Source organism: Ipomoea nil, unplaced genomic scaffold, assembly GCF_001879475.1.
Source record: "Ipomoea nil cultivar Tokyo-kokei standard unplaced genomic scaffold, Asagao_1.1 scaffold1026, whole genome shotgun sequence".
Taxonomy (NCBI): Eukaryota; Viridiplantae; Streptophyta; class Magnoliopsida; order Solanales; family Convolvulaceae; genus Ipomoea; species Ipomoea nil.
Genome location: NW_017617454.1, coordinates 731,162 through 745,553, shown reverse-complemented (window position 1 = coordinate 745,553; position 14,392 = coordinate 731,162). Strand labels below are relative to the sequence as shown.

Genomic DNA, 14,392 nt, shown 5'->3' with positions numbered 1-14,392 from the left:
CCTCAGAGTAGGAATTTAAAATGTCCCTCAGAACTCGAAAACGACAGAGCATCTAGGAGGTTTCGCGCATCGAACTCGACTTGAGCTTTGCGGACTCCCAAGAATTTGAAATGTCCCTCAGAGGTTTCGCGCATCGAACTCGACTTGAGCTTTGCGGGCTCCCAAGAATTTGAAATGTCCCTCAGAGTTCCGCAGGATGAACCCGAAACTAAGGGCTTTTAATTTCATAGCATCTAGGAGGTTTCGCGCATCGAACTCGACTTGAGCTTTGCGGACTCCCAGGAATTTGAAATGTCCCTCAGAGTTCCGTAGGATAAACCCGATACTAAGGACTTTTAATTTCATTTAAAATACTCCTCGACTCGACAAAGCATCTGGGAGGTTTCTCCCACACTATCGTTGGTGAGACCTGATCCCGGGTCATTGTTTCCAAACTTCACCAATGTGACCAACTGACTGGCCATGTATGTAGGCAATTTCATTTAAAATAATGCAAAGAGAATACACAACTTTCAGATAGTATAGTAGATTTTTCGGCAAACCAAAAAGAATATACATAACAATAATAAGTAACTAGATGTTGTTAATTAATATAATATTGCACTGCGTATTTTTTAATTAAAAATTAAATAAAATCGTAATTAAAAAGAATATAATATTGTTTTTTTTCCTGAAACAGAATATTGATTCTTTATTTGTTTAGGAGTTTAAGTATTATTTATTATTTTAAAATTAAGAGTCGGGTGTGCAAGTGGGGTGGATATATAAATGGATTGATGATATGATGGTAGTAGATGGAAGACTTGGAACAGAAACGAATTGAAACTTAAAAAATGTGCCACAATTGTGTGGTTATTGCTCCCGATGGTCACAAATTTAATTCTTGTCAATAATTTTTCAATTAAGCTTGTCAAATGAGATCTTTTTATATAGTTTAACTTTCTAATGTTAGTTGAGGGCTATTATACAAATTTAAAGTTTATTAAGCGCATATCATAATCATTAGATAATGACTGTAAATTTTCTAGTCACCTAAAAATAAATGCACAACTATATATTAATTACTTTATTGTTCCTACAAGAAAGAAATTCAGCTCCTACACTACTCCTCCACTTGTTCTTTTTTCCATATATAGCACAATATAAAAACCCACGTTTATTGTTCAATTTGCCATCCTCAACCACCCAATCCACTATATAGAAAGAGGGATCGGAGTGATATGACTAATGTATAGAATTGCAATAGTTATTGCGTGGAACGTGGTTCGTACAGTTGTGTAGATCACGATTTAAAAATGTTATTATTTTAAGTATTTTTCTTTCACGCGACTCACTGCAACATATATTTTTATAACTTATAATGTTATTATTCTAAAATTTAATATACATTATTCTAACTCATCATAAAGTATATTATCTTACCTAAGAAGTTTCATTATTCTAACAAATAATGTACATTATTATAACACACAATAATTTTTCATAGAATTAACAGCAAGTTTAGTTGTTTGCAATGGGATAGAATATAATATTAATTGTATTTCTTTGTTTGCTTTATTAAAAGAATGAACATGCATCATGACTTGTATGTGTAGTATTTAAGTGGTTTGATGAATAGAAATGAAATAAATATATAAATAATAAACATATATACCATGCATGGAATATTATTATATATTTAAATATATATAAATATGTGTATACCCACGGCGTGCGCAGATGTATGTGTATATGTATACTAAATAATTGAGTTAATACCCAAAATCGTCCTCGACTATAGTGGTTTTTCTCAATTTCGTCCTAAACGACTTTGGTGACCTAATATCATCCCAGACTTTTGTGTTTCGCTCAATTTAGTCCTCCATTTGTTATTCCGTCAAATTGGTGTTAAATAAAGGGACAATTCAGTAATGTCAATATTGATCTCTCTTTACTTTCAACTTGTGAAGTGTGAAATTCCTCTTTCTTGTACGAATTACACCCAGAATTACTCCCGGACTTGCAAATCAAATTTTATATTCGCAGTTTTAGGAGTAATTCTAGAAGTAATTCGTAAAAAAAAAAAGGATTTCGCAGTTCACATGTCTATGATAAAATAGATGCCAATATTAAAATTACTGAATTGTCTATTTATTTAACACCAAATGGACAGAATAACAAATGAAGGACTATATTGAGCAAAAACACAAAAGTCTGGGACTAAATTGAGCGAAACACAAAAGTTTGGGACGATATTAAGTCACCAAAGTCGTTTAGGACGAAATTGAGAAAAACCACTATAGTCGAGGACGATTTTGGGTATTAACTCCTAAATAATTAGAGGTTTGAAATTTGATATTATAATTATATTATCGTATTTTTTCTTAAGAAAAAAAAAATTATTAATTAAGAGAGTCTCGGAAAAGAGAAACATCGCAAATCATACAATAGAGCAGTCTTAAACTCTTAATTAACAGATGTCGGCAAAGACGATTCATGAGCAAAAATAATAAAGGCAAGACACAATCAACGCTAATCGGAGCCAAAGCATTGACAACCCAGTTGGCCTCGGTACACATGACCATGAGCAAATATGTGCAGGAATAAGAGTAATTATATTATCAAAAAACATAATAAGTTTAAATGAAAGTTATATCTCTGATTTATGTCCATTTTTCCGTTAAGTTTTTTTTTTATGCTATAAATGTTGTACATTAAAATATTTTGGAGAAACATACACATATTGTTATAACTTCCGTTATCTTTTCCACAATTGTGACCGTGACCATGCACATGCATCCACCATATATTTTATTATCTTCTTCATTAATAATAATATATACACATTAAATATTGAGTTATATGTTAATTATTATATAAATATAAATATCAAATTTATAAAAATGATTTATATTATTATTATTATTTAGAATAATTTAAATATCTAAAATCTAAATAAATTTAAAATTTTAATATAATGTATTAATATTGTGCACCTATTTTTTGCGCATCGCGCATAAAAAATACTAGTTGTATTTAATAAGAGTTGGAAAAATATAATTTAATAATGGAAGAGGAATAGATTATGAATAATCATCCATACTGTAAAAATTGAAAATAATCCTTGGCCCAAACTTATCTTGGCATCTATCTCTTTAATTAGTATGTCAACTAATTATATAAAAAAAAAAAAATCGATATAATCAAGAAATATATGAGACTCTATTCGGACTAGGAGCATATATACACAATAATAGAAAGTTGATGGCTCACACAATCCAGTGAATTTTCAAGAAACTACATGCCACAAATGTTATCCACTTAAATTTATTATTTGATGTGAAATATTGATAAACTATTATCTTCATATGGGTATTTGTAATTTTGTAAATGTATTTACATCAAAATTAAGTATAGAGTAAAAATTGGGAATAGAGAATGAGAGTATATATAATATTTTTTATTTAAAAATTTAAAATAATGACGTGTAACCAAGTTGGTTTAAGCTGTACTTTGTTGCCGATGTATGCACAAACGTCAGTATGCTGTGTTTTCTTATTCCAGTAATTTATTCTTATATTATTAGTTTTTACCAACCTCTCTTTTAGTCAAACTATCATAAAACGTAGACTCCTATAGTCATTCGGATGAGTCCAATAGCTAAGCAAACATGATAATTTTTTATTTTTTTTTACGCAAAAATTCACATACATTACTAAAAAATGTGCAAATATTATAAATTCTTATAATACAAGTATGTGCACTAAACTTTCTTAGTTTATGAAATTAAGTAATTGAGTTAAAACATGTTTAATAAAGTATTGCATGACAGGTAAATCTTGATATTAAGAGTTTTTAAAAACAGTTAGGAAGACAAGCTTATCGACTAGTGCTGGATCAAACCCAACGTTTCAAAAGCATATGAGAATGAAAGCTTATCCTCACGAATTTGAACTCTCATCTTTTATCTATTGGTGAAATTCGTAACTGTTATCCTAACCTATGGAATCAATTCAAGGGGTTCAAATTTACACTACTTTTTTTTAATGAATAGAAGCTTTGCATCCACAACAGAAGAAAAAGAAAATTTATTAGACATTACAAACATTGGGTAATGGGTGGGTGTGTATGTGAATGAGGACAGTAATTGTGTTTTGTTTGACTTTTTGTTGGGCACCTGAATATATGTATAACTAAATGGAGTACATTAATTTTCTGTTTATAATTCTATAATTAATTAATTACAAAAATAGCAATATACCTACACCAGCCAACCAGATTGGCAATACTTTAATTATTGCGATTACTTGCAAAATAATAATAGAACAATGATGATGTGAGAGAATACCTCATAATTGCCATCCTCTACCCCGCCCCCAGATTAATTATCCACCTTATTTTATTAGTTTTAAATTATTTAGTGTTTATCTATTATCTTTTATAGGCAACACTTATTTTCATGACATATATATACAACTCCTTAATATATACAAGTAATATTCTCATCCTTCCAAAAATAATGATGGGTTAATTATTAATGGTAATTATTGTTATTATCTATTGAATATTGAGGCTCTGTTTGGCAAACCTAGCTGAAAAGCTATAAGCTAGGAGCTGAAAGCTGAAAAGCTATAAGCTCGGAGCTGAAAATTAAAGAGCTGTTATGATTGAAAGTGTTTGGTAAAATTAACTTTTGATAAGCTGATAAATGTAAAAAGACTAAAAAGGACATCTTCATAAAATTTAAATTAGTTTGTTTACATATTAAAATTTAACATTTTGTCTTTAAAAAAAGTTAACATTTTGAAATAAAACTATTAGCATAATCATGATCTTGCATCTCATAATGAAGTAACAATATTGTTGCAAATCTAATAATAATAATAATAATAATAATAATAATAATAATAATAATAATAATAATAATAATAATAATAATAATAATATTTGCGGTGAAAGTTGCGGATAAAGAAGAAGAGAAAAGTGTTTTAATTTGGAAGGATAAATTATGTCATTTCTTTAAAATAATAAGGATAAAAATAGAAAAAAGTTAGGAAGCTAGGAGCTTATTTTGAAACGCTACCTAAGGTAGCGTTTCAAAATAAGCTCTTATTTTAAGCTATGAGCTTATTTTGGAAACATTACCAAACAGAGCTTATAGCTTATTAGTAACTTAAAATAAGAGTTAATACCCAAAATCGTCATCGACTATAGTGGTTTTTCTCAATTTCGTCCTAAACGACTTTGGCGACCTAATATCGTCCCAGATTTTTGTGTTTCGCTCAATTTAGTCCAAGACTTTTGTGTTTTTGCTCAATTTAGTCCCTCATTTGTTATTTTGTCCATTTGGTGTTAAATAAATAGACAATTCAGTAATTTTAATATTGGCATCTCTTTACTCATAGACATGTGAACTGCGAAATTCTTTTTTTTTTTTTACAAATTACTCCCAGAATTACTCCTAAAACTGCGAATATAAAATTTGATTTGCAGGTCCAGGAGTAATTCTGGGTGTAATTCATACAAGAAAGAGGAATTTCGCACTTCACAAGTTGAAAGTAAAGAGAGGTCAATATTGACATTATTGAATTGTCCCTTTATTTAACACCAATTTGACGGAATAACAAATGGAGGACTAAATTGAGCGAAACACAAAAGTCTGGGACGATATTAGGTCACCAAAGTCGTTTAGGACGAAATTGAGAAAAACCACTATAATCGAGGACGATTTTGGGTATTAACTCCTTAAAATAATCTATAAGCTTCTAAATAAGCTCTGCCAAACAGAGCCTGAATATTATTATGGTAAATTGGTCATCATATAATATGATTGACATTGAGTTTCCTTATATGAGCTTAAGGAAGCCGTTTTAATTTTTACCATCCTTTAATTTCTTAGTAGTTTTAATTATTAACCTTATTATCATTACTATGTTAATATATTATAATTGATTTATGGACACAATTACATATTCGGTTAATTATTTATAATGGTAATAAATTTTTATATATTAACCGTTTTCATATATGCTTTTATATGGATAATATTTTGGTAAAAATTATGTTGTCATTGACATTTCGATTTTTAAATGTTTTTCGAATTTAAGTGTTGTTAAGGTTCAAAACTTCTCTCGAAACACGTTATAAAGGCTTATGATTTTGGCAATTGCATAACATTATGTGATTATCTATGACTATTTATTGTAATTTTAATTATGGAGTGTGATTTTACATTAAATGATAGACAAAATTTTAAAGTTCCTTACAATCCTTCAAACAGTGTTATAAAGATGACAATATGACTGAAGGTGCTCGATCCTATTAGCTTCCGCTATGAGATTAGATTATTGCATGTATGATTATGTATTATTGTATTATATGGTATGTGTACAATCTGATTTAATACATGGTCAGGGGAATTTTGTTTTGTTTTGTTTTTTTTTTTAAAAACTTTTTCATTGAAAACAAAAAGTAGATTTTATTTTTATTTATTTACTTATTTTTTCAAAGGGTTAATATTTGATGCACCGTCGATGTATAGATGCTATACATCGGCGGTGAAGGAGAAAATGTCATATCATTAAAAAAGGCCAATATGGATCGAGTTCTTTTTTTGTAAAATATTTAAGACCTGTATTTTATTAGAAAACTCTTTATTTTTAATTAACAAAATATATCTATTTTCTTAAGCATATTTATAACTTAATTAGATATGCTCGTGCAGTAAAAGGACCCGATTAATATTGACCGGATTTGATGAAGATCCATTGGCTACCATATTAGGTAAAAATCTAAATTAGTAGCAATAATTAATTAATGAATAATTAGTGTGCATGCGTGGCATGTTTCGCAAATATAGATAACTTAGGTAATTGTACTAAAATGTATAAACGTATGCGAAGGATTTCAGCCTCGCTGCCTCTAGTGCCACTATGTTTAAAGAAGAAATATAGAGATGAATGGAGCAATCCCTAACCGACAAGGTTTTATGTTTTGACTCTAGTATACGTGGGAGGTATGCTTAGCTATGAGCAACTAACTTAGGTAAGTTTACATTCTTGTGGTCATTTGCCAAGTAAGGTTTCAAGGTAAAGTGCACTTTTGGGTAGCATATTAGCATATAGGAGCGAGATTTACTTTGCTGTCTATGCACACACACCCTCGGTAGTGTAGTTTATTTTTCATTGAATTGAACATTAAGGTCACAAGTTCAATTCTTGTTAACATGCTTTGGGTCGAGCCTGTCGCATATGATGATCCTAGTGAATTTTATTTCTCATGTGTGGTTTGCGAACTTTTACACCATCCAGAGCGAAAGAATATCCTCAACTCCCTCAAGTACGTAGTAGTTACGGGTTTCTCTCGTAACAATATATATATATATATATATATATATATAATAGGAAAAACAACACTTATTGTACTTGAATTATTTCACTTTTGAAAATTTGGTCTCTATTATTTGTTAATTGATTTGAACATATTTAGTCCCTTAATTGTTCATTATATTGTACTTTTAGTCCTTCTTGTTATATAATTATCAAACTTTGTTAGCAAATTCTTTTTTATGAGGTCAATTTTGTCATTTAGAATCTATATCCATGATTGAGTGGCTAAATTTGTTTAAATTAATTTATAGGGACCAAAATTTTAAAAGTGAAACAATTGATGAGAGGGTAAAAGTGTTAAAATCCCTATAAAATATGACAGCTAAATTGTTCATATATGCTGAGATTTGAATCCAACTCTTGGAAAGCTAAGCTGGGCTGGCTCAATTAGTTGTTACGTGTAAACTCCTAATTAAAAGATGCATGTGAACTTAATTGGATCAAATTATAAATTTTGCAAAGTAGAGATCGACCACGTGAACAAGAAACACGTACCAGATTCATAGTATGAGAAAACCAAGAAAGATAATACAATCAATGATTCATTAGTCCCATGATCATCAAGATTATGATCATTATTAATGCCATGCTTTAATTATATTTGTGCTTGGAAGTAATGGAAGCATCTAATGTATTTGAACATTCAATTCGGCTTCTCTCCATGCGGTCTTCTAACACTTGTCCCTAATGAAAGACATGGAACCTTAAAGCCCGGAAGATCATCGTCATTAATGACGACAACATAGGGAAATATTAAAAAAACATACAGGAAAAGTCAACTACCATAGTTTACTGGCACATGATCACTGAACTGCAATTTTATAATGGAGAATCCGCGGTCTATCATATACTCTGATCTGTGTAAAGTGTAAACTATTTGTTTGATGTATACGCATATGTCTATATATATACATATGTAATATAATATACTAAACCAAGTAACCAACCCAACATTAAAAACCATTATCTCAGTCCCAAACCTCCATCACATCGTCTGGTTTCACCCTCACCATCCGATTTTCTGTCTGAAACAGACAAGAATATCAACAACGTCGTAGTTCCATCTTTACGTGTTGTGTTTTTTGTTGTGTCTGTTTGAGGAATGGGCAGTGATGAAAAGAATGGAGTGATGGGGAAGAAGAAGAGAAACGGGTGGTTTGGGTATATTTTCAACCATGCTGACGGAGTGGATCTGGTGTTGATGAGCCTCGGGGTTGTAGGTGCCATCGGCGATGGCATTTCCATGCCGATTATGCTCCTCGTTACTAGTAAGATTCTGAACAACCTCGGCGGTGCCTCTGCTTTAACCGCCGACACTTTCTCTCATCGTATCAACAAGGTTTCGTTTTGGTTTTGGTTTTGGTTTTGGTTTTTGCATGAGATGTACGTACAGTGCATAAAATTAAAGCTGTTTTCTGTGATTTCTTCGGCTGCAGAATTCATTGGCTCTGTGTTTGCTGGCGTGTGCGCAATGGGTGGCTTGTTTTTTGGGTGGGTCACAATCTCAAATTAAACTAAACTTTTAAGTTTTAACCAATATAATTTCTTCTGATATGATCTGCATATATGAGTGCTAACAATTTTTTTTTAAAAAAATTAAATTTCCAGAGGGCTATTGCTGGACAAGAACGGCAGAGAGACAGGCGTCGAGGTTAAGGATACGATATTTGAAAGCAGTGTTACGGCAAGACGTTGGGTACTTCGATTTGCATGTGACCAGCACCGCCGATGTTATCGATAGTGTTTCCAGCGATAGTATCGTTATTCAAGATGTCATTAGTGAAAAGGTTGGTGCATATATGGTAGAATATATAGTTACAAGAGTGTTTTTAATATTTGAAAATTCAAAAAAAAAAAAAAAAAAAAAGAGTTTTCCATGTTTGGATTTATCTGAAAAAAAAACTCAACAAAAATCATTTTTCGTGACTTGGAAAAATATGATTGTTTTGGAGGAAAATGATTTCGGTCAAAATTGGTAGAAGTCATTTTCCACGGACTAAAAAATGATTTCCAACCATAATTGTTTTATTTAAAATATAAAAATATTTATAATAAATGATTCATTTTTCATAAGACATTATCCTTGTTTCTAAACACACTCTAACTAAACTCTAATTTGAAACTATTTATTAGTCTTCTTGTTTGAGCTCGACAACCTGAGTTGTTTATCTCCTTGTATTGCTTTAATTTCTTTGTCTAAGATTACTCAATACATAATACAATGGTTGTTTTCAGTTTTGAAATAATAAATTCACTATTTTAATTTGCATATATATAAATGTGGTAGGTTCCGGTGTTCTTGATGAACGTGTCGACATTTGTGGGGGCGTATGTGGTGGGGTTCATGATGATATGGCGGCTGGCAATCGTGGGGTTTCCGTTCATCGTGGTTCTGGTGATTCCGGGGCTAATGTACGGGAGGGCACTTATGGGAATTGCGAGGAAGATGAGAGAGGAGTATAGCAAGGCCAGTTACATTATAGAACAGGCTATTTCTTCCATCAGAACTGTGTATTCATTCGTGGGAGAAACCAAGACCATTGAAAATTACTCCACTGCCCTCCAAGGCACTGTGAAACTGGGACTGAAACAAGGCCTCGCCAAAGGCCTAGCCATCGGAAGCAACGGCATTGTTTTCGCCATCTGGTCCTTTATGTCCTATTACGGCAGCAGGTTGGTCATGTACCACGGTGCCCAGGGCGGCACCGTTTTCGCCGTCGGTGCCGCCATCGCCATTGGCGGACTGTAAGTATCTTAATTTGATGAGCCCGTTTATTTATCTCTTTGTAATTTCTTACTTTACTGCTAAAGTCACAAAATAAAATGTACTTAAAGCGCACTCTCTTATAGTGGTTGTAGGTTACTCTCTTGCTCAACAAAAATTATATGGTCTTGTTTGGTAATATAATTAACTTATCTGTCAATTTTGACTTCTTTGACCACTACTAGTTGTTTGACTTGGTTAGACAACTAATATAAATGTTTGGTTAATTAGTTTTCTGTAACAATTTATTGCTCTAAAAGGCTAAAATTTAATTGATCAGTTTTTTTAGAAATTCATTTTATATATAATCAACTATAAGCTAACAGCTAATCTACCAAACATTCAATTGGCTAATTCTATCAAATAGTCAAATCATTAACCCAATCAATTAACCCCTATTTATCAAAAACTCTAATGTTTTTTTTTTCAAAATTTTTAAACTGGAAATCGGATTTTCAGGGCGCTGGGATCTGCGTTGTCGAATTTGAAGTATTTTTCGGAGGCCAGCACGGCCGGGAAAAGAATAATGGAGGTGATAAAAAGGGTGCCAAAAATCGACTCCGACAGCACGGAAGGACAAATACTGGACAATGTTGCCGGAGAAGTAGAATTCAAAAACGTAGAATTTGCCTACCCATCACGGCCGGAAAGCATAATCTTGAAAGATTTTAGCTTGAGAATACCAGCCGGAAAAACTGTGGCGCTAGTGGGAGGGAGTGGCTCCGGGAAGTCCACCGTGGTGGCACTGCTGCAAAGATTTTACGACCCACTCGGAGGAGAGATACTTCTCGACGGTGTCGCCATTGATAAAATACAGCTCAAATGGCTGAGGTCACAAATGGGATTGGTGAGCCAGGAGCCCGCATTATTCGCCACCACCATTAAAGAAAACATTCTTTTTGGAAAGGAGGCGGCGGCCATGGAAGAAGTCATCGGCGCCGCCAAAGCTTCTAACGCCCATAACTTCATTTCTCAGTTGCCCGAGGGCTATGACACCCAGGTCGGAGAAAGAGGCGTCCAAATGTCCGGCGGGCAGAAACAGAGAATAGCAATCGCGAGAGCGATCATAAAGGCGCCAAGAATTCTCCTTCTTGATGAAGCAACCAGTGCACTGGACTCTGAATCGGAGCGAGTAGTCCAAGAAGCGCTAGACGAGGCCGCCATTGGCCGCACTACCATCATAATCGCCCACCGCCTCTCCACCATCCGAAACGCCGACTTAATCGCGGTGGTCCAAAACGGCCAGGTCAAAGAGATTGGCTCCCACGACCACCTAATTGAAGACGAAAATGGGCTTTACTCCTCACTCGTTCGCCTCCAACAAACCGCCACCGTAGCGCCGCCGCAATTAACTGTGGATGCGCATAACAGCAGCAGTAGAAGGCTGTCGATGGTGAGCAGATCGAGCTCCGCTAACTCTTTCACTCATAGCCGCAGAGGGCTCGAGAAAAATGATGATTCTGTTGTTTCTGGCAATGGCGGCGAAGAAGAAAAGCTCCCTGTGCCTTCATTTAGGAGACTTCTCGCCATGAATTTGCCAGAATGGAGGCAAGCCACAATGGGCTCAATCGGGGCGATACTGTTTGGTGGAGTTCAACCGGTGTATGCATTCGCAATGGGCTCAATGATTTCAGTATATTTTCTGCCCAGCCATGATGAGATCAAGGAGAAAACCAGAATTTATGCATTGTTCTTTCTTGGGTTGGCCGTTTTCTCTTTTCTGATTAACATACTTCAGCACTACTACTTCGCCGCCATGGGAGAGCACTTAACTAAAAGAATCAGAGAAAGAATGCTGTCTAAGATGCTCACCTTCGAAATCGGGTGGTACGACAAGGATGAAAATTCCACCGGTGCAATTTGCTCAAGACTTGCCAAGGATGCCAATGTGGTACGTCACTTTTATTCATTATAAATGACGAATACATCTTTCAATTATGGGTTCACCCAACCGAAATTGGTCAGATTGTTAGCTCAAATTTCAGTGATAATAACCTATTATATTAGTGTTTCTTAAGACCTCAATTATATTAGAGCTGTCATACGAGCTAGCCGAGTAAGGCGGGCCAAAACACGACAGTCCGTGGGCTTAGGCAAGTCGGTCTGGGCTGGGACAAGAAAACCCGCTCCTTGACGGGCTCCTGATTTAAAAATTCACCCATAGTCCCATACATCTTTCAATTATGGGTTCAACCAATTAGGTTAGTCAGATTGTTGGCTCAATTTTCAATGATAATGACCTATTATATTAGTGTTCTTCAACTACACTAGAGTTGTCAATATATATGGGCTAGCAGGACTGGCCAAAACTTGCCAGTTTACGCGCCGGGCCGGGTTGAAAAGCTCGTTATTTGGTAAAGTGCTGTTTTCAAAACTCACCTTCTATCTAAATAGGGCCCAAGACGGGATCTGCGAGCAAAAACCCGTTTTGATGGCTCTAAACTAGACTGGTTTATAATTTACTTTTTGTAATTCTTTGGGTGCACACTATGTAGTAACTGCCATTTTTTCGTAGCCTACAAAATAATTTATGGTTGGGAATATTAATTGGTATAAAATGTTTTGTATACACCGTTACTGCAGGTTAGATCTTTGGTCGGTGATCGAATGGCGTTACTGATTCAAACAATCTCAGCAGTGGTGATAGCGTGCACAATGGGGCTGGTGGTTGCCTGGAAACTTGCACTAGTAATGATAGCAGTGCAGCCACTGATCATAATCTGTTACTACTGCAAGCGTGTTTTGCTAAAGAGCATGTCCAAGAAAGCCAGCAAAGCCCAAGAAGAAAGCAGTAAGCTGGCGGCGGAAGCGGTGGCCAACCTCCGAACGGTGACGGCGTTCTCTTCCCAAGCAAGAATTATCCAGATGCTCAAGAAAGCCCAAGAAGGCCCGAAACGAGAGAGCATTCGCCAATCATGGTTTGCGGGGATCGGGCTCGGGACGTCCAATGGGCTCATGACGTGTACTTGGGCTTTGGATTTTTGGTACGGCGGAAAGCTCGTGGCGGAAGGGGTTATTGGGGCCAAAGCTTTGCTCCAGACGTTCATGGTTTTGATTAGCACCGGCCGAGTCATAGCCGACGCCGGAACGATGACTAATGATCTTGCTAAAGGAGCTGATTCCGTCGGGTCGGTTTTCGCGGTCTTGGACCGGTACTCGCTGATCGAACCGGAGGATTCCGACGGGGAAAAACCGGAGAAGGTGACGGGCCACGTCGAGATTTGTGACGTTGATTTTGCGTACCCGGCTAGGCCTAATGTCTTTATCTTCAAAGGCTTCTCAATATCAATTGAAGCCGGGAAATCAACGGCTTTGGTCGGGCAAAGTGGGTCCGGGAAGTCAACCATCATCGGCCTGATCGAAAGATTCTACGACCCGACAACCGGCGCGGTGAAAATCGACGGCCGCGACGTAAAATCCTACCACCTGCGAGCTTTAAGGAAGCACATCGCGCTCGTCAGCCAAGAACCAACGCTGTTCGCCGGGACCGTACGACAGAACATCACTTACGGCGCCTCGGACGACCTCGACGAGGCGGAGATCATCGAAGCAGCCAAGGTGGCCAACGCGCACGACTTCATCGCGGGATTGAAAGACGGCTACGACACTTGGTGCGGCGACAGGGGATTACAATTGTCGGGAGGGCAGAAGCAGCGAATCGCCATCGCTAGGGCGGTACTGAAAAATCCGGCGATATTGTTGCTGGATGAAGCCACTAGCGCGTTGGATAGCCAGTCGGAGAAAGTGGTCCAAGACGCCCTCCAGCGAGTCATGGTCGGCCGGACGAGCGTGGTGGTGGCCCACAGACTAAGCACCATACAGAATTGCGATACTATTGCAGTGTTGGATAAGGGGAAAGTTGTGGAAAAAGGGACCCACTCGTCCTTGCTGGCCAAAGGACCAAGTGGGGCCTACTATTCCTTGGTTAGCCTCCAAAGCCAAAGGCCACCCAACTCAAGCATTGTACTCAACTAAGTAGAGATTGTAATCTCTTTTGTGTATATTTATTATCTAAAAAGGTTATTAATTTTACTATCACTATTCATAAAGATATAAATAAAATCGTTGACGTACCATTATATATCTTTATTAAATATATTTAATTCATAAAGATATAAATAAAATCATTGACGTACCAATAAATATCTTTATTAAATATATTAAAAGCTATATAAAATCGAATCCGGTATACCAATAGATACGGGTTAGTAATAACTATAAAATAAATGTACAAATATTTGGTAATCTGCAGCTGGAGCCT

The 14,392-nt window shown here is 35.5% G+C and overlaps 1 protein-coding gene across 1 annotated transcript; it reads left to right on the top strand.

The window, feature by feature from the left end:
• Nucleotides 1-8,320: 8,320 nt before the first annotated feature.
• Nucleotides 8,321-14,207, top strand: LOC109180564 (ABC transporter B family member 15). Its single transcript, XM_019330203.1, has 6 exons — nt 8,321-8,706; nt 8,804-8,858; nt 8,976-9,154; nt 9,655-10,112; nt 10,591-12,022; nt 12,715-14,207. The coding sequence occupies exons 1-6, from the start codon at nt 8,470-8,472 to the stop codon at nt 14,104-14,106; spliced, it is 3,753 nt and encodes a 1,250-aa protein (XP_019185748.1). The 5' UTR covers nt 8,321-8,469; the 3' UTR covers nt 14,107-14,207.
• The last annotated feature ends 185 nt before the right edge of the window (nt 14,208-14,392 follow it).

Bases quoted from the DNA above. Each gene is read 5' to 3' on its own strand.
- LOC109180564 (XM_019330203.1), top strand. From the start codon at position 8,470: ATGGGCAGTGATGAAAAGAATGGAGTGATGGGGAAGAAGAAGAGAAAC. The intron at 9,155-9,654 runs GTTGGTGCATAT...TAAATGTGGTAG, and splicing joins AAGATGTCATTAGTGAAAAG to GTTCCGGTGTTCTTGATGAA. The intron at 12,023-12,714 runs GTACGTCACTTT...CCGTTACTGCAG, and splicing joins TTGCCAAGGATGCCAATGTG to GTTAGATCTTTGGTCGGTGA.